Source organism: Chrysemys picta, chromosome 1 (genome assembly GCF_011386835.1).
Source record: "Chrysemys picta bellii isolate R12L10 chromosome 1, ASM1138683v2, whole genome shotgun sequence".
NCBI lineage: Eukaryota > Metazoa > Chordata > Testudines > Emydidae > Chrysemys > Chrysemys picta.
The window spans coordinates 253,327,161-253,349,084 of NC_088791.1; the positions used below are offsets into that span (position 1 = coordinate 253,327,161).

The window sequence follows — 21,924 nt, forward strand, 5'->3', positions numbered from 1 at the left end:
ACTGCCTAGTGACTAGTCCACAGGCACGTCTAGTGACCAAAATACAAAACTGCAGTTAAATGCCTGTTGCCTTCCCACAGCTCACCTAGACAAATGACATTTCAGGTAAGATGTGGGAATGCACGACATGGCTGTCAAAAGCATGACTGCAACACGAAATACATGACACTTCGTAGCCCTGTCTTTTATATATAGCAAGGGAGCTCCACCTCCAGTACTTCCAGTTCTCAACTACAGCAGTATTGCACAAGGTGAGAGGTGATCTCTCACAGCAGAAAAAGTGGTCACAGGCCATAAGCAGGCAGTGCAGATCTCAAAGCACTGGCAGCAGCTCACTGTGAAATACAAATAAACTGCTGTAAATTGTACCGGATGCAATTTCCCAATGGAGTTAAGATACAGCCCCAAATAAAGCATAATGCACTCATCTGTTAGTTACTTATATGGAGCCACTACTATAGCATCTAGCACCTCACAATCTTTTTAATCTATTTAAAAAAACTCTGAGATATGGGGAAGTACAATTTTCCTTCAAAGAGACCAAACGATTTGCCCTAGGTCACACAGTAAGTCCGTGGCACAAGAAGGACTTGAAGCCAGGGTTCCTAAATCCTAGGCTAGTGACAAATGGTTTGAATACTGGACCATCCTTCCTCTGTTGGCCATGATAAAACATGAATCATTGTTGTAAAGTCTGCACTAAAGAGAAAAACATGCAATGTTTTGGCCAACTTGAAATAGAAAAGAAAAAAGAAAGGTGAACGCTGGTTCTCCACTTTAACAGAGCATCAGCAAAACACTGCAATGTTTGGTGGAGCATTTATTTGATCAAAGTTCTCTGATTTCCTCCTCCCACCCACGATCTTTTTTGTACGGTTGTTTATTTATAAAACCCGAATTTGAGCTAAACCTGACCTGACCATTTCCTTTTAGTCTTTTTAAAGATAACAAGAGGTGCAACAACAAAAACCCACCGGCCCTTGAAAGTCTAATTGCTATTGTACAGACCTCCTAATAGGGGAAGCCCGGCTCTGCCACAGCGACTGACGGGAGGTTACTCTCCAGCTACTCTAGTCTCGCGGCCGCCCCCGGGCCCGGCTCTGCCCCCAGCAGGGGGAGCGGCTGCCGCGGCCTGGCCTGGCCGTAGGGAAGGTCGGTTCCGAGCCCTCCCGGCGCGGCGCGGCGCGGCGCGGCGCACACCGGCCTACGCGCCCCACCCCCACTTATACAGCGGTACCATCGCCCCACCCTGCAGCGCCGGGCCGGGCCGGTTCCTTCTCCGCCGCGGAACGGGCCGAGCCCCGGCCCTGCAGCAGCCCAGCCTCGCCCGCCGATCGCTGTAGGGAGCATGCGCGGGCGCGGGGCATGCTGGGAGTTGTAGTTCGCTCTCAACTGAAACTAACCGCGCGCGCATCCCCCATTTTATCCCCGTTGGAAGGCGGCTCTTTCAGGCGCCCTTTTTCCCCCGCTCGTGGCGGGGAGCCGGGGGTTCGGGCGTGGGCCACGCTCTGAAGCTTTTCTGTGCCACGCCAAGGGCTAGAAACTTAAGTCCCGATTCTGCCTACGCACACTTACGTACCTGCGTAACTTTACCTTTGCTTTAAGTCAATGAGACTGCCCGTCACTGCTGCTCACAGCAGTAAAGTCAAGCACGTGCAGAAGCAGTTTCAAGATTGGGGCCTTGCCCTCCCCCCCCTTTTCTTTTTAATTGAAACCTGAGATTCTCGTGTTACTTGACTCCAAGTTAGGGGGATTAATAAAAACAATAAATATGGCAAGTCTTTAGATAAAATGGAGAACTCACAACACTGCCAAATAGATAAGGGCATGTCAGAATTTGGCTCGCAATTTGTGATTATTTTGTCGCAAACCATGTGTTGTAGGTGTTTCTACTGTCAAGTGAACTCAAATATGAGTTTATTTAACAGAACACAGAGATTCAAGTAACAGCAAGTAGACATATTGGAAACATGGTTACATATAAAATAAAATCATAACACGCATCCTAGGGGCTAGACTTAATTCATTAGATACTCTTGTGTCTTGTAGTGTAATGCTTACCCTAAATCCTTATAACGCTTTACAGCCAGGTTGGCTGGAACCCTCATTTCATAATCAAACACACTGTCAACTTGCTTCCTCAGTGAAGAACTCACTGTGTTTCCTTGCACACCAACATATACCAGAGCAATCCTTTGTCTTTATTCATTAACAGGATACCCTCCTGCTTTAGTTTCATCTTGTAGACTTCCTCTCTTGTAGATTTCAGAGCAAGCGAGGAGAGAGGGGGGATGAAATGAGCAGGGGGTGGGGCCTCAGGGAAGGTGCGGAGCAGAGGCAGTGCCTTGGTGGAAGAGGCGGGGCAAGGGGAGGCTGTTCTGTTTTCTGCCATTAGAAAGTTGGCAACCCTAGGGCTGGGGGGCTAGGGTGACCAGATCACCAAAGACAAATATCGGGACGTGGGGGGGGGGGCGACGTGGGGGGGGGCGTGGCGGGGGGCGGGGCCAAAAAAAAAAAAAAACTTCCTCCGCAAGTGCTGGAGGGAGGCCCGGGAGACTCAGGGGAAGCGCGGGGCCGGGGTGAGTAACAGTCCGGCCTGGCCCCGAGCAGGCAGGACTCAGTCGGGCGGTAGGGAGAGGAGGGGGGCGGCCCGCGGGGCCAGGAGGCGGCTGTTCTCCCCCCCGGGCAGCGGGACTCGGGAGCAGCCGCTGCTGCAGCTCCCACTGCCGCGGGGGAGGAAGCGGCCATGGCGCTTGGCGGCTGCGGCGCCCCCGAACCCCCCGAGCCGGGGCCTGCTGCGGGGACCCAGCAGCGCGCACGCTGCGCCCAGCCCCTGGCCAGCGTCTGGGCTGCTGCCCAGCTGGTGCTATCGCGCGGCGGCCCTGGAGTGGGGGCAGTAGGCCCCAGCCCCCCCCGTCCCGCAGGGGAACGAACGGGGCTGGGCGGCCGATGCCTCCGCCCCGGGGCCACCGCGCGATAGCACCAGCTGGGCAGCCCAGACGTGCCTAGCCAGGGGCTGGGCCCAGCGTACGCGCTGCTGCAGGCCCCGGCTCGGGGGGTTCGGGGGCGCCAGAGCCGCCGAGCGCCATGGCCGCTTCCTCCCCCGTCGCCTGGCCCCGCGGGTCGCCCCCCTCCTCTCCCAACCACCCGAGTCCTGCCTGCTCGGGGCCAGGCCGGACTGTTACTCACCCCGGCCCCGCGCTTCCCCTGCGTCTCCCGGGCCTCCCTCCAGCACTTGCGTAGGGGGGAGGAATGGTGAGCCGGGGAAGAGGCGGGGATTCGGGGAGGGAGCCAATCGGGGGAGGAGGGGGCGGAGTCGGGGCAGGGGGGGGGGCGCGAGCACTTCCGGGCTCGAGGCTCGGGGCATTTCCTTGTTTGTCCGGTTGTCCCGACCGCACGTCGGTCGGGACGCGGGACAAACAAGGAAATATCGGGACGGTCCCGATAAAATCGGGACGTCTGGTCACCCTATGGGGGGCGCACTGGCTGTGGAAGGGCAGGCCCTGAGGTAGCAGGGAAGGAGAGAGAGGGACTGTACAGGGAGATTTTGGTAAACCAGTAAAATGCCTGAAAGCACTATTGTTTATTGCTAAAAGCAGCCATGTCAGCAGGCCGTAAATTGGCCATGCAGCAGTCTTAGCTTAACCAAGGCAGGAGGGGAGGGGGTTTGGGGTTCCACAGAATAGCAGCTTGACACCATGTCCTCCCTGATAAGACTTGTGTTGAAATTGCTGTTACATACATTTTAGAAGAACAGGAAGCTTGTCCATGTGCCCTCAGGAATGTGTCTGACAGGGCCTCAAGGCGTGCAAACTCTGAAAAACCACATCTGGTTAATCGATGACCAGAAGGAAACCTCTTTGCTTGATCTTTGAAACTGCTTGCTTAACAAGTTTTCTTTAAGTGACATGTCATATTACTAATGTATAAATTAGGAGGGAAAGTTTGAGTTAGGGGGACTTTTCAGACAGCTTATGCTTTGCAGGGGTCCGCCGATGCAATTGCTGCTGCTTATTGCATGTCTTCTCCTTCCTAGGTGTCCTGCAGTTTCTTCTCTCTTCAAGGTCCATTATCCCACTGCAGAGTTTAGCCTGCTGTCTGTCACCTAGGGTTACCATACGTCCTCTTTTTCCCGGACATGTCCGGCTTTTCGGCAGTCAAACCCCCGTCCGGGGGGAATTGCCAAAAAGCCGAACATGTCCGGGAAAATGGCGGCTCTGTTTAAGAGCCGGGCTGCCTGAACGCTACCGGCTTCGGGCAGCCCCGTGCCTCCAGACCCTGTGCCGCCGGAGCCCGGGAGGGGAAGTGCCTGGCTGGGGGCGCAGGGTCTGGAGGCAAGGGGGCTGCCCGAAGCCGGTAGCGCTCGGGCAGCCCGGTTCTTAAACAGAGCCTCCAGCGGCTGCGGCTCTGTGTAACTGACACTGTGTCAGTTACACACAGCCCCGGCGGCTGGAGGCTCCAGCCGCCCCCGCTCTATTTAAGAGCCGGGCTGCCCGAGCGCTACCGGCTTCGGGCAGCCCGTGCCTCCGGACCCTGCGCCCCCAGCCGGGCACTTCCCGTCCCGGGCTCCGGCGGCGCAGGGTCTGGAGGCACGGGGCTGCCCGAAGCTGGTAGCGCTCGGGCAGCCCGGCTCTTAAATAGAGCGGGGTCGGCTGGAGCCTCCAGCCGCCGGGGCTGTGTGTAACTGACACAGTGTCAGTTACACAGAGCCCCAGCCGCTGGAGGCTCTGTTTAAGAGCCGGGCTGCCCCAGAGCTACCGGCTTCGGGCAGCCCCGTGCCTGGAGACCCTGCGCCGCCGGAGCCCGGGACGGGAAGTGCCCGGCTGGGGGTGCAGGATCTGGAGGCACGGGGGCTGCCCGAAGCCGGTAGTGCTCGGGCAGCCCGGCTCTTAAACAGAGCGGGGGCGGCTGGAGCCTCCAGCCCCCGGGGCTCTGTGTAACTGACCCAGTGTCAGTTACACAGAGCCAAAGAGGAGCAAAGCCTCCAGCCCCCTGGGCTGTGTGTAACTGACACAGAGGCTCTGTTTAAGAACCGGGCTGCCCGAGAGCTACCGGCTTCAGGCAGCCCCCTTGCCTCCGGACCCTGCGCCGCCAGCCGGGCACTTCCCCTCCCGGGCTCCGGCGGCGCAGGGTCCGGAGGCACGGGGGCTGCCCGAAGCCGGTAGCGCTGGGGCAGCCCGGCTCTTAGAGCCTAAGAGGAGCAGAGCCTCCAGCTGCGGGGGCTCTGCTCCTCTTCGGCTCTGTGTAACTTATACAGTGTAAGTTACGCAGAGCCGCCGGAGCCCCGGAGGGGAAGTGCCCGGCTGGGGGCGCAGGGTCCAGAGGCATAGGGGCTGCCCAAAGCCCGAGCGCTACCAGCTTCACGGTTTGCTGGGCAGCCTCCAGACCCTGCGCGCTGGGGCTCCAGCTGCGCTGGGGAAGCGCCGGCCGGGGGCGCAGGGTCTGGGGGCTGCCCGGCAAACCGTGAAGCTGGTAGCACTGGGGCAGCCCTTTCCCCCTGGCTGGGAGTGGGAGGGAGGAGGGGGCGGAGTTAGGGTGGGGGAAGGGGCGGGGCTAGGGGTGGGGAAATGGGCGGGGCCATGGCCCGTGGAGGGTCCTCTTTTTTTATTTATGAGATATGGTAACCCTACTGTCACCATTATATACGATTTGGTCAGCTCATCAACATAATTCACTCATTGATTCAGCCAATCAGCTTTCAGAGATTAGCATATGCTAATATATGTCATGTGTACCGACATGTAACGCTCAGGCTCAGCCAATCAGCATCTAGGGTTTAGTGTATGCTAATTTCATATTAGCATATGGTAATTATGTCACGTGTACCAACGTGTGACTAATAGCTCTTCCTCCTCACCGGAAGTCCCATGTATTCATATGGGCTATAATGTATCCCTATGGGATTTTGTTGAGTCATTCCCCATAAGAAGTGGAGTCATTCCCCATTGTGTTACAGGAAGTGAAATTATTATGCCATAGGTAATGGATCCCTATGTGTCTTAGAAATGGAATCTTCCACTACATCACCCTATAGCCACCATTACTGGATTTTCTAATTTAAACTACTATTAATTTTTATCTAATTAAAGATTTATTCTTAAAACTAATTACTAGTCTAAGCATCTCAAAGGGTCCTGACACTACCACAACTCTTTCTATGTCTAATTAAGCAAGTTATAATTTTCTGATTCCGAGGTTTTTTGCAAACCTCCAATTTAAGGTAATTAGAACAACTGAGGCAAAATCTTTGGTCACAGAAGCAAGTACTCTTCTCTCAGTTAAGTCGGGAAAAGGGCTCACGGAGGGCATTGGAAGCGTCGCCACACCATACAGCAAACCATACATCAAGCCACAGATCACTTTGAGGAGACTGAGAAGCGATGAAGGAGGAAAGAAAGGACACAATAGTCCAGCCAAAACTATGTCTCCTCCAAGATTACACCTGTCACTTCTGTGGGAAAATCTGCAGGGCATGAATTGGGCTCCTCAGCCACTTAAAAACCCACCAATGAAGCCCCTTGGCAGAATCATCCTTGCATCAAGGGATAAGCGAAGAAGATTAGAGGCAGTATTCGGAGTAGGTCAGCCATGTTTAATCTGAGCAAAATAGATTTATCCTTTCAGTTCTGATTCAACCCTTGCTGATGTCAAAATTACCATCTCAAAACTGGCTAAAAACATGTAGCACCAAATTAGGAGAGAGTGATATAAAACCAACAGAAAGCTATTATCTAGCCCTCAGGGAAGAAAGTTCCCAAGAAAGAAAGTTACAATGTGGAGCCACTGGAAAAGTTTTTAATGGACTCAGTGTTCCATAATTTCAAGTGTTGAGAATGAGCTGTCACAGGATCTGGCAGTTGACCCTGTCATGTTAGGGAAACCCTGCAGAATGCTAGAGACAAAATGCCAAGAGACTTCCATATCTGTTTTTCCTTGTGTTGTATTAGGTGCTAATTGCTGCAGTGTTCCCTCCAAGTATCAGAGGGGTAGCCGTGTTAGTCTGGATCTGTAAAAAGCGACAAAGAGTTCTGCGGCACTTATAGACTAACAGACGTATTGGAGCATAAGCTTTCGTGGGTGAATACCCACTTCGTCAGACCCATGAAAGCTTATGCTCCAATACGTCTGTTAGTCTATAAGGTGCCACAGGACTCTTTTTCGCTGCTCCCTCCAAGAGGCTTTACAACAGCGCTGAATAAATTTATTTTGATCAGAGACTACTCTCACACTGTTATTATATGTACTGATTATTTATAAATCATACAAAAATGTGCTAGGTGCTAGACACAGAATAAGACAGGTTTCTACTCTGTAGAGTTTACAATCATCTAAATACTCAACATACATAGCAGAACAAAAGAATGGGAGAAAGAAGAAACACAATTTTAAAAAGAAATTTATTATTTTCATTATCTGCTTTTTTATCCCTGGTAGCTTACCTCATTATAATTACTATGTAACCTATATCTGTGTGCTCTGGTATTTTTTAAAAAAAGAAATGGTTACTAACCTTCTCATAACTATTGTTCTTTGAGATGTGTTGCTCATGGCCATTCTAATTAGGTGCGCGTGGCATGTGCACGGCAGCCAGAAGATTTTTCCCCTTGCAGTATCCATCAGGTTGGCCTGGGCGCTCCCTGGGGTTGCACCTTCATGGCACTCAATAGAGGACTCTGCCAACCCACCACCCCTTCCATTCCTTCTTGCCGGCTGCTCTGACGGAGGGGTAGGAGGGTGGATATTAGAATGGACGTTAGCAACACATCTCGAAGGACAACAGTTACGAGAATGTTAGTAACCGTTTCTTCTTCTTTGAGTGATTGCTCATATCAATTCCAATTAGGTGATTATCAAGCCTAAGTTTTGGAGCCGGAGGCGGCGCTCAAAGGTTCGCTGACTATAGCACCATTCTACCAACGGCTGCATCGTCTTGGGCCTGCTGGGTAATGGTGTAATGTGAGGTAAAAGGGAGTACTGATGACCACGTCGCTGCTCTGCATATTTCCTAGGTTGGAACATGCGCCAGGAACACCACTGAGGAAGCCTGTGCCCTGGTGGAGTGCGCTATAAGTGGAGGGGCAGGTACTTTCGCCAGGTTGTAGCACTCCCAGATGCAAGATGTGATCCATGACGAAATCCTTTGAAAGGAGACTGGAAGCCCTTTCATTCTGTCCGCTACCTCGACAAACAGCTGGATGGACTTCCAGAACAGTTTTGTTCGCTTGATGTAGAACGAACGAGTAAAGTTTTTGCTCCCTGCTGCTTGAGTGTGGCTTAGGATAGAAAACTGGGAGAAAGATGTCTTGGTTGATGTGAAACTGGGAGATGACCTTAGGAAGGAAAACTGGATGCAGCCTGAACTGAACCTTGTCCTTACAGAACACAGTGTAAGGAGGTTCTGATGTTAGGGCCTTGAGCTCAGATACCCTCCTCGCTGACGTTATCGCTACCAGAAATGCTACCTTGTTTGAGAGGTACAGCGGAGAACATGTCGCCAGTGGTTCAAAAGGTGGCCCCATTACCCTGGAAAGGACCAGATTGAGGTCCCAGGTTGGGACCGGCCGTCGGAAATGCGGATATAGCCTGTCAAGACCTTTCAGAAACGACTGACCATGGGGTTGGCAAAGACTGACCGGCCATCCATGTCTGGATGGAAGGCTGAAATGGCGGCCAAGTGCACCTTTATTGATGACATGGACAGCTCCTGCTGCTTGAGGTGAAGAAGGTAATCCAGCAGGAGGGGTATGGACACAAGAGTTGGACATGGACAGTGTTGTGCCAACCAGAGTGAGAATCTCTTCCGCTTGGCCAGGTAGATAGCCCTCATGAAAGGTTTCCTACTGCCAAGGAGGACTTGTCTGACCAGGTCCGAACAAGCGAGCTCCATTGGGTTCAGCCATGGAGCTGCCACACCATGAGGTGCAGCGATTCGAGGTTTGGGTGCTGGAGATGGCAGTGATCCTGAGTTATCAAGTCCGTAAAGAGTGGCAAGGAGATTGGGGCTTCCAGGAACATTTTCAGGAGAGATGTGTACCAGTGCTGACGGGTCCAGGCTGGAGCTATCAATATCACCGAGGCCTTGTCCCTCTGAACTTTGAGGAGAACCTTGTGAATGAGAGGAATTGGAGGGAATGCATACAAGAGGTGGCCCTCCCAGGAAAGGAGGAACGCGTCCACAGTGGAGCCTGGGCTGTGATTCAGGAAGGAGGAAAACTGCTAGCACTTCCTGTTGCGTTAGGTGGCAAACAGGTCTATCTGGGGAAACCCCCCACTGTTGGAAGATGAAATTCACAACATCTGGGCACAGAGACCACTCGGGGCTGTGGAATGACCTGCTGAGATAGTCTGCCAACTCTCATTCTGTACTCCAGGGAGGTACATTGCTTCCAGGTGTATCGAGTGAGCTACGCAGAAGTCCCACAGTTTGAGGGCTTCCTGGCAAAGGGGAGATGAGCATGCACCCCCGTCTGTTTATATTAGACATCGCTGAGGTGTTGTCCATCATGACCGATACATCATTTCCCTTCCAGATGCACTCGGAAGGTCTGGCATGCCAGGTAGACTACTCTCAACTCTCTGATGTTGATGTGAAGAGAGAGCTCTGCCTGGGACCAGAGACCATGTGTCATGAGGTCTCCCAGATGTGCACCCCACCCGAATGCTGATGCGTCCATCACCAGCGAGAGGGATGGCTGAGGTCTGGTGAAGGGAAATCCCGTACACACCACCGATGGGTCGAGCCACCACAGAAGGGAGTCGAGGACTGGACGAGGAAAAGTGACGACCTTGTCCAGATTGTCCGAAGTGGCCGACATACCAAGGTCAGCCACACTTGGAGCGGCCGGAGTCTGTGCTTGGTGTGCTGTACCACATATGTACAAGTGGCCATGTGTCCCAGAAGCTTTAGGCAATTCCTTGCTGTAGTGGTAGGAAACTGCCTGACACTTTGAATAATGTCGCCCAGAGACTGTAACGGCGAATCCAGGAGGTACACCATGGCCTGTGTGGAGTCCAATACCGTCCTATAAACTTTATCTGCTGAACGGGAGACAGAGCTGATTTTTGCACATTGAGGAAAAGGCCCACTTGGACGAATGTAGTTCTTACGACATCAACTAGTGCCTCCACTTGTGCCCTGGAGCGGCCCTTGATCAGCCAGTCATCAAGGTACGGAAACACCTGTACCTGTTGCTTGCGCAGGAACGCAGCCACTGCCATGCACTTGGTAAACACTCAAGGAGCTGCTGACAGGCCAAATGGGAGGACTGTGAACTGGTAGTGGTTGTGGTTCACCACAAACCTGAGGTACCTTCTTTGGGAATGCGTGATTGAAATGTGAAAGTAAGCGATCTTCAAGTCAAGGGTGGCATACCAGTCCCCTGGATCCAAGGAAGGGATGATGGAGGCCAAAGAGACCATGCGAAACTTCAGTTTCCTCACAAACCTGTTGAGATCTCGGAGGTCTAGGATGGGCCTGAGACTGGCTTTGGCTTTCGGTATTAGGAAATACTGGGAATAGAAGCCCTTGCCCTTCAGCTCCTGAGGAACCTCTTCCACTGCCCCCAGCCATAGGAGCGAGTGCACCCCCTGTACAAGGAGTTGCTCATGAGAAGGTTCCCTGAAGAGAGACAGGGAATGGGGATGGAAGGGCGGGAGGGCAGAGAATTGGAGGGAATATCCCCTTTCTACTGTGCAGAGTACCCAGCGGTCCGATGTAATACGGGCCCATGCAGGGTAGAATGGGGACAGTCGGCACGAGAAGGTAAGGTGGGAAGGATCCAGTGTTCGTGCTGGTGCACCACCCCTGTAATCCAAACACCCCAAGTGTAGTGCTTCTGAGGAGCAACCCTTCCCAAAGGCTCTGAATCAGAGATTGACAGGTTACTAATCCTTTGCAGGTCCCCTCCACACCCATCTGTCAGAGTTTGCCCAAGAAGAACGCCACCCACACTGCTGTTTGAATGTAAATGTTCCTTTAATTACTACGGGAGGATGTAAAGGGAGGAAAGGAAGGGAGGGGAATAACAATGGAGCTTTAACCTAACATACACACACAGGCAAACATATGAGGTGGTAATTGTAAACCTTATACCTCAACTTCTGATGCTGCCAGATGATTGATTCCTAGCTGAGCTGGATCAGACGCCTCCTCCGACAAGGACTGCTGACGATGGAGTTTACGTGAGTGTCTCTAACACTAGTTTTCCACCCTAACACCTTTGCGCTGTCGTGGCTGCAAGTAAGAACCTAGCTCTAAGTGTCTGCGAGTGTGCTCCCCAACAAAACAACAAACCCTGACAACAACACACTCACTGGTAACAGCAGCTGTCACAGGCTGATAGCTAGTCCCTGCTGCTACGGAGAGAGAGAGAGAGAGATCCTGACTGCTGCTGTACTTAAAGTCACAGCACAGCAGGCCGCAACCTTCTCACTCTCCTGAGAAAAAGCCCCGTCCCTACCCAACCGGCTTCCCTATATACCCTTCCGGTTGCCAGGCAACTCCTGCCTGATAGGTTCCCGCTCTTTCTTTGCTTCCCACCCTTTGTCTTTTTCAGGGAACCTAAACTTCACAAAACCTATGTTCATGGACAATCTCAGGACCCATAAACATATGACAACCATTACATAACAAGAACTTATACATAACTCTTATTAATTACATACATACACCCTACATGGATGTGTCCCAAGCATGCACAATTTAACTAAGGGGCCTCATTCTTTACACCCCCAAGCGCGCCTTCAAAAGGCCTGCTCCTGTCCGGAAGGCAGCTTCATCTGGCCAGAGCCCTGGCCTGAGAAGGGTGGGGCCTCTTCCTGGCATTTCTGTTACTCCACCGGGAATCATCCTGACTGTTCTGCAGATGGTAGATCCGTGGCGGGGGCTGCGGCCTAAAATGCCTCCCTTGTGTCACTTGTGTATGGAGTCCAAGGGACTTAAGGGTGGCCCTTGAGTCATTTAAGCTATGGAGCCTTGAGTCTGTTTTTTCTGAAAAGAGGGCTGAGCCCTCGAAAGGGAGGTCTTGTATGATTTGTTGGACCTCATGGGGTGGCCAGAAACCTGTAGCCATGAGCTCCTCCTCATGGCAACAGGGGTTGCCATGGTGCGGGTGGCTGCATCTGCAATGTCCAGGGCCGCTTGCAGGGATGCTCGGGCGATGAGCTTCCCTCCTTGATGAGCACAGAAAACGCTGCATGGGAGTCCTGTGGCAGCAGCTCTGTGAATTTGGCCATTGCTCCACAGGAGCTGTAGTTATATCTACTGAGGATGGCTTGTTGGTTAGATATATGGAGCTGCAACCTCCCCTCTCCCCATCGAGTAAGCCTTCCTGTCAAACAGGTCTAATTTTTCTGCCTCTTGGGTTTTTGGGGAGGGGCCCTGGTAGTCTTGGCGCTCCTGCTGGTTGGCAGCATCCACTACCAGAGAGTCTGGTGGAGGGTGGGTGTATAGGTGCTCATAGCCCAAGGGGACAAAGTACCTGCACTCATTCCTCTTTGCAGTTGGAGGCAAAGAGCACAGGGATCTGCCACAAGGTCTTAGTGGCCTCACTAATTGTTTTAATTAGTGACAGAGCAATGTGGGAGGGACCCGAGGGGGCGAGGATGTCGACCATGACATCAGCGTCCTCCATCACCACCTCCGCCTGGATTCCCAGGTTCTGTGCCACCCTCCTGTGCAGCTGCTGTCAATAAAGCTGGATGCCTGCTTCTGAGTGTGACCAACCTCACCCCATCCTGTGAGCAGCAGGCCCCTGCTTGTAGAATGGTAATTGTTAATTGTTCAATGTTTCTTTAATGCTATGGTGTAGTGCTGTTTTATGCATATGCATTGGGTATTTGTTTGTTACATTGTAATAAGTCCAATGTTATTATATTGGAGACCTTATGCATATATATTAAAAGTTCAGTGTGTACCAACTTGCAATATTGTATTTGTCTCATAGTTTGTGTAGTCTCTTGTACCATTTAAATATATGATTTTGAACAGTAATCTAATTGTGCCTTACTACTTATACATTGTAATTTTTTCCTTTCTTGCTTTACCTATTATACATTGCAATTTCTTTTTTTTCTTTCCTGTGTTACTGAATATACTGTAATCACCTAATTTTTCCCCTCAATAAGTAAGATTTTGTTTTTGAAGTATTACTGCTTGTATGTCTATTCTTGATCAGAGGGCTGTATCTATGTCCTTTCAAGAGTTAGCAGAATTAGCCTGCTCTGGGGAGTCCTCTGCGGGTCAGAGACAAACCCCCTGGTAATACTCTGGCAATTCTTTTAGGGCAGATCACCACTTTTCTTCCCCATTTGGATAGACAAGCCAGTACTGGGATACCTTAAGTCCAAATAGTGGGGTAACAAATTGGCGTCCCTGGGTTGGCTCGTACTAGTTTACCTATCTGGATGTTAAAGGTATAGCACTCCCTATTGGAAACAAAAAGCAATAGCTAGACAAGCTGCTATGAAGTTGGGTCATTTCAGCTGCAAAAGAGGAAAAAAGAATAAATCATTTAGCCTGCAGAAGACAAATTCATCCACTAAAGGAAGAATTGAAAGCCAGCAGAGGAGTCATAACAGCAATAAAGTCCCTAGAGTGGTGAAATCAGATGAAGAAGCTATGGTTCTCCTTGCTATGATGATAATCCCAGAGTCCATTCCAGAATTTTAGTCCACCGAGGGAAGAGCCAGAAGAATATCAAAGGCCACCTCCCGTAGCTCCAATTATTACCTCCACAGTAACCAAAACTACTACCAATGGAAACAGAGGGGGTACAGAAGAGAGGGTAGAGGAAAGACCCTATGCCCCTGAGCAAATTAGAGCTCTAGGAAAATCCATGGGTCCTTTGAACAGGAACACAGTAATCAGCTGACTAGCTAAGACAACAGGGATACCTGGATTAACAGGAAATGATCTCTCTGCGTTAATAAAAGAGTGCATAAACTCAGATGAATTTGCTGGGCTTCCTTATGATATCCAGAGAGGAGGAGAAGGTGATACTGATATAATAGGTAAAGAAATCTTGAAGTTTTTCTTTCCTGGAGAAGATCCGGTGGCATCCAGTTTCATCAGGAAAAGCAACGATCAAAGGAAAGACCTGAACCAGACATAGCTAGAAATAATTTATTATATAAACATGCAGGAATCATCCCATTAGGATATCAATTGATATATGATTCCCCACAGTATAGAAGAGCATTAATACTAGGATTTGATCTAATGATCAGAATGGCGATGGTCTCTGATGAGCCTGGACATACCCCCCTCCACATTATAGAAGATAAAGTGAAAAGACTATATGAAATACAGCGGGAGACAATGCCACCTCCAAAATTACTTCAGAAAAGAAAACCTGAGAAAGTATCAGTAATAACTTTCTCTAACAATGGCCCCAGAGGACAAGGAAATCAAAGTCAGCAAAATAGAGAAAGAAAGAGAATAGGAACAGAAAGTTCGTTCCTCATGAATCAAGAAAAGGTGATCCAGGAAGAAATTGGTTATGTGGAGAATTGCTGCAGTATGACCCTAAAAACAAATTAATGGGCTTCCTACAAAAGAACTACTTTGAAGATTGGTGAAGCATAAAAGGAGCATGCTGACGGCTCCACCTCAGCCTCCAAATCAAGCATAGGGAGGCTGAGCGCCCCCCCATCTCCCCAATATTGGAAAAAGAACATCATGCTAATGTAGTGGCACATTTACAAGTGGATGACTGGGGGAGACCCACTGTGTATATGGAGTTCAATAGGGGAGCATTCAGACAAAATTTGTTAATAGACACAGGTGCCACATTTTCTTCAGTTAGTACAAAGGATAAGAATTTATGTGGACCTCCTGTAATAGTCAGGAAGCTGCAAGGATTTAATGAAGCAATGAGTAGAGTACCATTTAGTGCTCCAGTTCATTTTCAATTAGGGAGGAAGAAAAAGGTAAAGAACAGTTTGGTATGATGAATTTAGATGGTGATGGAATAATAGGTGTTGATGTATTAGGTAAGCTTGAGGTAACAGTAGATTTGGTAAATAAAGTATTATGGGAAATACCGTCAATAAGGCCAGAACAAGAGATCTACCAATTGTTATTGAGGCAGGATACAGGTTAGCTGCTATCAAAGCAGCAGAAGAAATAAAATGGGCTGATTGGCCAACAGAGGTTCTGGAAATAGCACAAAAGTATAAGGAAGTCTGGGCAACCAGTAAGGCAGAATGTGGAAAAATAGAAGCAGAAGTCTTGATCACTGGACCAGATCCCCCACTTCAAAGACAGTATAAATATTCTAAGGATGCAGAACGTAGTTTAATGAAAACTATCCAAGGGCTTTTAGAATAAGGTATAGAATAGTTGAACAACAGAATACCAATAATGCAGCTATTTGGCCAGTTTTAAAGGCAGATAGTAAAACTTGGAGACTATCTATTGATCTTAGGCCTCTTAATAAAGTGACTCCACTGACAGCTCCAGTAGTGGCAAAGTATCCCAAAGTAACTGCCTCTATTATCGGAGGAGCATGATGGTTCACTGTTTCAGATTTAGCCAATGCATTCTTTGCAATTCCTTTGCATCTGGACTCCTGGTACAAGTTTGCCTTTACATTCCAAGGAAGACTGTTTTATTTTTGTCGATCTCCACAAGGTTTCCATAACAGCTCTGCTATCTGCCATATGGATGTGAACAAATATGGGATAACATGCCTAATAAAGAGAACATCATATTATATGTACATGATATCCTTATAAGCACAAAAACTAAGTAAGAGAATTTAGAAATTTAGAAAGAGAATTAGATCACGTATTACACAAAATAAAGGAAACAGGGTTTAAAGTTAGTCCAGAAAAAGCTCAAATATGCCAACAGCAAGTAAACTACCTAGGTCTAATGTTGGGACAAAAGGGACGATCACCAGATAAACAATGGGTAGAATTATTGCAAAAATTACCAGCCCTCAGAGGCATATCTACTTTAAGATCGGTTTTGGGTATGACAAGACAAATTTCTCAAGAGAATTATGCAAAGAAAGCCAGCCCACTGTCTAAGTTATTTAAAAAGGGTAATAACTGGGAATGGGGATTAGAACAGCAGGGAGCTTTTATGCAGCTTAAGAAAGCATTAGCACAAACCCCAGCTTTAGCATACCCAATAGTAGGACAACCTTTTATGCTCCAATTGGCTACTACCAGTACTGGAATGAGTGCTGTATTGAGTCAAGACCATGGACCAGGTCTTCGACCACTGGCATATGCCTCTAAGGTTCTGAATTGAGTGGAAAAAGAATTTATTCCTTGAGAGAAAGAGGTATTAGCCTTGGGTTGGGTTTTGCAACATTGAGTGTATTTAGTAGGACTATCTCCAGTGCTTCTTAAGACATCACATTCATCTGTGAAATATGTATTAACAGGAAAAATTAATGATGCACATGTTTCTAGTCCTAGATTAGCAAAACGGACGTTAGCCATGCTAAATAAAAATGTAACAATGGAAAAGGTCCCAGTTTATCAACAGTTTCGTATGGTCTTATAATTGAAGAATAGCATCAATGTCCCCCACCAGAAATGGACCAGTAATGGGATATCTTAAGTCCAAACAGTGGAATAACACCATTATCAACTGTCCTGCTTATCCCACACCTGCCTTTACTTCCCCTGCAAATTAGTCTCTCTTATAGAAAAGAAATGCTGCCCTTTTAAATTCATACGCTTAATATATCCCACACCATGATTTTCTTAAACAAAGATACTTTAAAAAAAAAAGCAGATACACTCCATACAACAGCAGACATATTATGGACTCAGTCATAAAGGCGTCATTCAGGAAACCTCAGTGAGAGAAGCAAGAATAGTCCCTCAGTTAGAGGATAAACTCTTCAAGACTACGAATAGGGACATTCCCAAAACAAACAAATGACAAAGTAGAAAACAAATTTTATTAGATGAAGAAAATTGTCTAAAAGTCTCCTGTTTTTTGGTTAACAAAAGCAGCAAACCACAAAAAACCCTGCATTCCATGACAAGAGTTCATGTCAACAAAATTAATCCTTGAGCACATCATTTGTATATAGAATGTTATAACTGCTAAAATGTTTTTGGGCAAACAAAGTTATATTAGTCCAAATATAGGTGCTTTACCTGGAAACATGAAAAATATAAATTGTTTGCTGACAGATATACTGTAGGACTGCTAGCATTTTTTGGTACTTAATAGTGTCACCCCTCCTAGAAAAATTAACAAGTAAAAACACTAAGAAATTTGGAGACACAATGAAGGAAAAGAACAGCCAACAGGCCAAAGTGTGTTCAGCTTGGTCATCAGCAAATTCAACTTCATTTTTATTTAAGAAGCCTGTGGAAAATGAAGCGAATTCAATGCTCACAAAGGTGCTGTAGTCAGAAGTCCACTACTTTATCTACACAACAGGCAGAGGAGGGGTAACAGCACAAGCCCACCATACAGTTGTGCCTCAAGCCTGACCCAGAGTAATGCCATTTTCCCTGTACAATCCATCTCAGGCTTTTCAGATACAATAGCACTAATTGGTACCAGTTGGCAAAATATAATTATTTTAAGGGACATGGACACTAGTCCACTGGGAATTAGACTGAGACCACCCACTCAGTTAAGTTTGACAAGTTTTGTATTACAATATTTCTAATTGACAGTGGCAGCCTTACTGAATTTAAAATTAAAATAAAATGTTAAAAGGAAGGAAATGTCTACATTTTTACCCTTATACAGTATGCAGAATAATCAATCACTTTGGAAAGTCATAAGATATAAAGTTTCATGCTTTGAATACTTTTCAATGCTGTTTGTTTACATAAATGGCTTTAAACACAATTTGTTCTTTTGTTTTCACGGTCCCAAATGCAGTTCAATTATTTGAAGTAACAGTTTGCTTATTATATTTATGCTAATTACAAAGTACAATAATCTGTGCTTATTTGTTAGTTTACACGTCTGATGTCACCCATCACAACCACACACAGGCGTATGTATTTAAATAACTATGAGACTGCATTTTATACCATTTCTATTCATATGTACTCTAGGCTTAATAAACTCCTACTATGTCTTAGCAAAACAGTAGTACATCAGCTGTGCTGTACTAAAGTTAATTTCTATCATTCCCATCATAATCAGTATAACTCTGATATCCACTGTTCCTCCTCTCATGAAGATTATACATCTTCTTCCACATGGACTCTTGATGGAAACCAGCACTGAAAGATCTACCCAGATGTCCATGCTGTTTCTTGGTGATATTGTCTTCGCTTTCAGATTTGGCAATTCCCTGTGCTTGTGGTTGCATATCTCGTCTAATGTTTCCAAATGGGAAGTTCCAAGGACCAAACCTTTGCCAGTTAAGTCTCTGAAAAGCAATGATACAATGCAGGTTTCCTCCTACCTGACAAAAGGTAAAAAGCATTTTGTTAAAAGGTGTGCAAAGAAAAGTACTTAAGTATTATTTATGAAAATATTTTGAATATTTATGTAACAAACTGCTTTAGTTTAGTTTCTTCAACTCTTTTACTAGTTCCCTTCCTAATCTTCTACACAATACTTAAGTTTCCCTATGTAGCATTCACAAGCCAGCATAATCCAGCTTCTGCCTACCTTTGTTAGCCTTTACACTCTCCACCCAAAATGCACAACTACCAGAGTGTTTCTGTCCTCTTTCTACTCATCTTCAGATTTTCTTCCATGCACCCTTCCTTGCACCTAGAAGAGAGGGTTACTCACCTTGTGCAGTAACTGAGGTTCTTTGAGATGTGTGCCCCTGTAGGTGCTCCACTTCAGGTGTGGGTACATCCCGACGCCGTTGATTGGAGATTTTCGGTAGCAGTGCTCGGACAAATGCGCATGCGCAGTAGCTGTCTTGCGGCGCCGCTGGAGTCTCCTTTAGTGCATGCACGGCCTGACCCCCTCAGTTCCTTCTCTACTGTAGAGTCCTTGTATCAAACTCCAAAGTAGAGGGGAGGAGACTGGGTAGTGGAGCACCCACAGGGACACACATCTCTGAGAACCTCAGTTACTGCACAAGATGAGTAACCCTCTCTTCTTCTTCGAGTGCTGTCCCTGTGGGTGCTCCACTTCAGGTGACTGTAGAGTAGCATCCACAAAGGGGGACTCTGAAGTTACTTGCATAGTGGAGGAGAGGTCTGTTAGGCCTAGTATGGCATCAGCTCTTGAGGCTTGTATAATTGCATAGTGGTTAGTGAACTTATGTTCTGAGGCCCATGTAGCTGATCTCTGAAATGGGTACATTATTTAGAAATGCAAAGGATGCTGCCATGGATCGTGTAGATGCTGCAATGGATCTGACACCCATTGGGGGTTCTGTCTTATACGTTTGATAACATAAGCAAATGCAGCTCGAGATCCACTTAAATAGTCTATGTTAGGATATAGCAGAGCCCTTAGATCATTCCGTCATTGAGACGAAGAGCCTTGGGGATTTGCAGAAAGACTTTGTTTTGTCCAAATAAAAGGCTATAGCTCGTCAAACATCGAGGGTATGCGACATGGCCTCCTGTGTGTTTCTGTGTGGTTTAGGATAGAGTGTAGGAAGGTGAATAGGTTGATATGGAAGGTTGAAGCTATTTTAGGGAGGAATTCTGTTCTGTCATCTGGTACCACTGAGAACAGTCTAGATCCATCCTCTTTGGAACCCCCTTTCAGGTAGTTGAAAGCAGCTATCAAATCCCCCCTCATTCTTCTCTTCTGCAGACTAAACAATCCCAGTTTCCTCAGCCTCTCCTCCTAAGTCATGTGCTCCAACCCCCTAATCATTTTTGTTGTCCTCCGCTCGAAGCTTTCCAATTTTTCCACATCTTTCTTGTAGTGTGGGGCCCAAAACTGGACACAGTACTCCAGATGAGGCCTCACCAATGTCGAATAGAGGGGAATGATCACGTCCCTCAATCTGCTGGCAATGCCCCTACTTATACAGCCCAAAATGCCATTAGCCTTCTTGGCAACAAGGGCACACTTGACTCATATCCAGCTTCTAGTCCACTGTAACCCCTAGGTCCTTTTCTGCAGAACTGCTTCCTAACCATTCGATCCCTAGTCTGTAACAGTGAATGGGATTCTTCCATCCTAAGTGCAGGACTCTGCACTTGTCCTTGTTGAACCTCATCAGGTTTCTTTTGGCCCAATCCTCTAATTTGTCTAGGTCCCTCTGTATCGTATCCCCTACCCTCCAGCGTATCTACCACTCCTCCCAGTTTAGTATCATCTGCAAACTTGCTGAGAGTGCAGTCCACGCCATCCTCCAGATCATTAACGAAGATATTGAACAAAACCAGCCCCAGGACCAACCCTTGGGGCACTCCACTTGAAACCTGCTGCCAACTAGACATGGAGCCATTGATCACTACCCATTGAGCCCGACGATCTAGCCAGCTTTCTATCCACCGTATAGTCCATTCATCCAGCCCATACTTCTTTAACTTGCCAGCAAGAATACTGTGGGAGACCGTATCAAAAGCTTTGCTAAAGTCAAGGAATAACACATCCACTGCTTTCCCCTCATCCACAGACCCAGTTATCTCCTCATAGAAGGCAATTAGGTTAGTCAGGCATGACTTGTCCTTGGTGAATCCATGCTGACTATTCCTGATCACCCTGGGTCCGATGGACAGTCCAAAGGGGAATAACCTATACTGGAAATGGTCATGTCCAACTGTGAATCGGAGGAATCGTCTGTGAGCTGGGTGTATGGTAATGTGGAAATACGCGTCTTGTAGGTCGAGGGCTGAAAAACAGTCCCACTGTTCCAGCATTGGGATTATTGTACCTAATGTGAACATCTTGAATTTGTGGGAGCGTATGAATTTGTTGAGTTTCTGTACATCTAGTATGCATCGCCATCCTCCATTTTTCTTCTGGGTCAAAAAATAGTGGGAACAGAAGCCCTTCCCTCTGTATTGTGTAGGTACTGGTTCCACAGAACCCAGATGAAGTAGATGATCTATTTCCTGCCTTAAGAGGTGCTCATGAGAAGGGTTCCTGAAGAGGGAAGGGGATAGGATAGGGGGGCAAGAAATAAACAGGATGGCATACCTGACCTTATGATTTCTAAGACCCAACCATCTTGCATGATGCACTCCCATGCATGGTACAAGTGTCTCAATCGGTGGCTAAATGGGCAAAATGGCACAGCTGTGAGGGGGAGGTCATTCAGACCCTCGACCAACCTTTCAAAACCATTGCTTGTTAGGTGGTGGTTGTAATGCTGCTTGTTGAGGTTGTGAGGGTTGGCGCCTCGGAGATATATTTCTCTGTCTGTTAGACTCATATGGTCTGGACTGTGGACGGTTGAACTGTGACTCTCTGGCATGGTGGTAAGGCTGGTAGCACTTTCTCTTAGTAGGAGATGTGTAGATGTCCAGTCGCATGTGAGTCTTTCATAGAGTGGAGTACCTCATCGGTCTTAGATGAGAACAATTTATCTTTGTCAAAGGGGAGGTCTTCCACTTTAATTTGCAGCTCTTTTGGGATGCCAGATGACAAGAGCCAAGATGCTCTGCGCATTACAATAACTGTGGCACATGCTGCCATATTGGCAACCTCCAGGGAAGCTTGTAGGGCAGTCCTGGCTACTAGTTGTCCCTCAGTGAGCATTGTCTTGAATTGTGCTCTTTTACCTTCAGGAAGGTCGGTCATAAACTCACATAATTTCTGGTAATTGTCAATCATATTTCGCCAGAAGGGAATTGTAGTTAGTGACCCAGGATTGTAAAGTGGATGAGATGTGGACCTTTCATCCTAAGAGGTCTAGTCTCTTGTGGTCTTTGTCCTGAAGTGTGGATCTGGACTGAGGTTGTTTGGCATGGGTGGAGTGGGTTGTTTGGAGCAGGTGGGAAAAGAGAAAGTCCATTCCCTTGGCCGGCACATAGTATTTTCTATCAGCTCATTTGCAAGTGGCA

At 47.8% G+C, this 21,924-nt stretch overlaps 1 protein-coding gene across 1 annotated transcript in view; it reads right to left on the minus strand.

Moving 5' to 3' along the window:
- Window positions 1-21,924, minus strand: part of LOC101935754 (DNA excision repair protein ERCC-5) — a 78,796-nt gene that overhangs the window by 37,300 nt on the left and 19,572 nt on the right. The window contains exons 10-11 of the mRNA XM_065581201.1: window positions 18,108-18,398; window positions 15,585-15,690 (exon numbers count right to left, since the gene is read on the minus strand). Of these exons, the coding sequence (XP_065437273.1) occupies window positions 15,585-15,690; window positions 18,108-18,398 (397 nt within the window). The remainder of the gene's footprint in view (window positions 1-15,584; window positions 15,691-18,107; window positions 18,399-21,924) is intronic.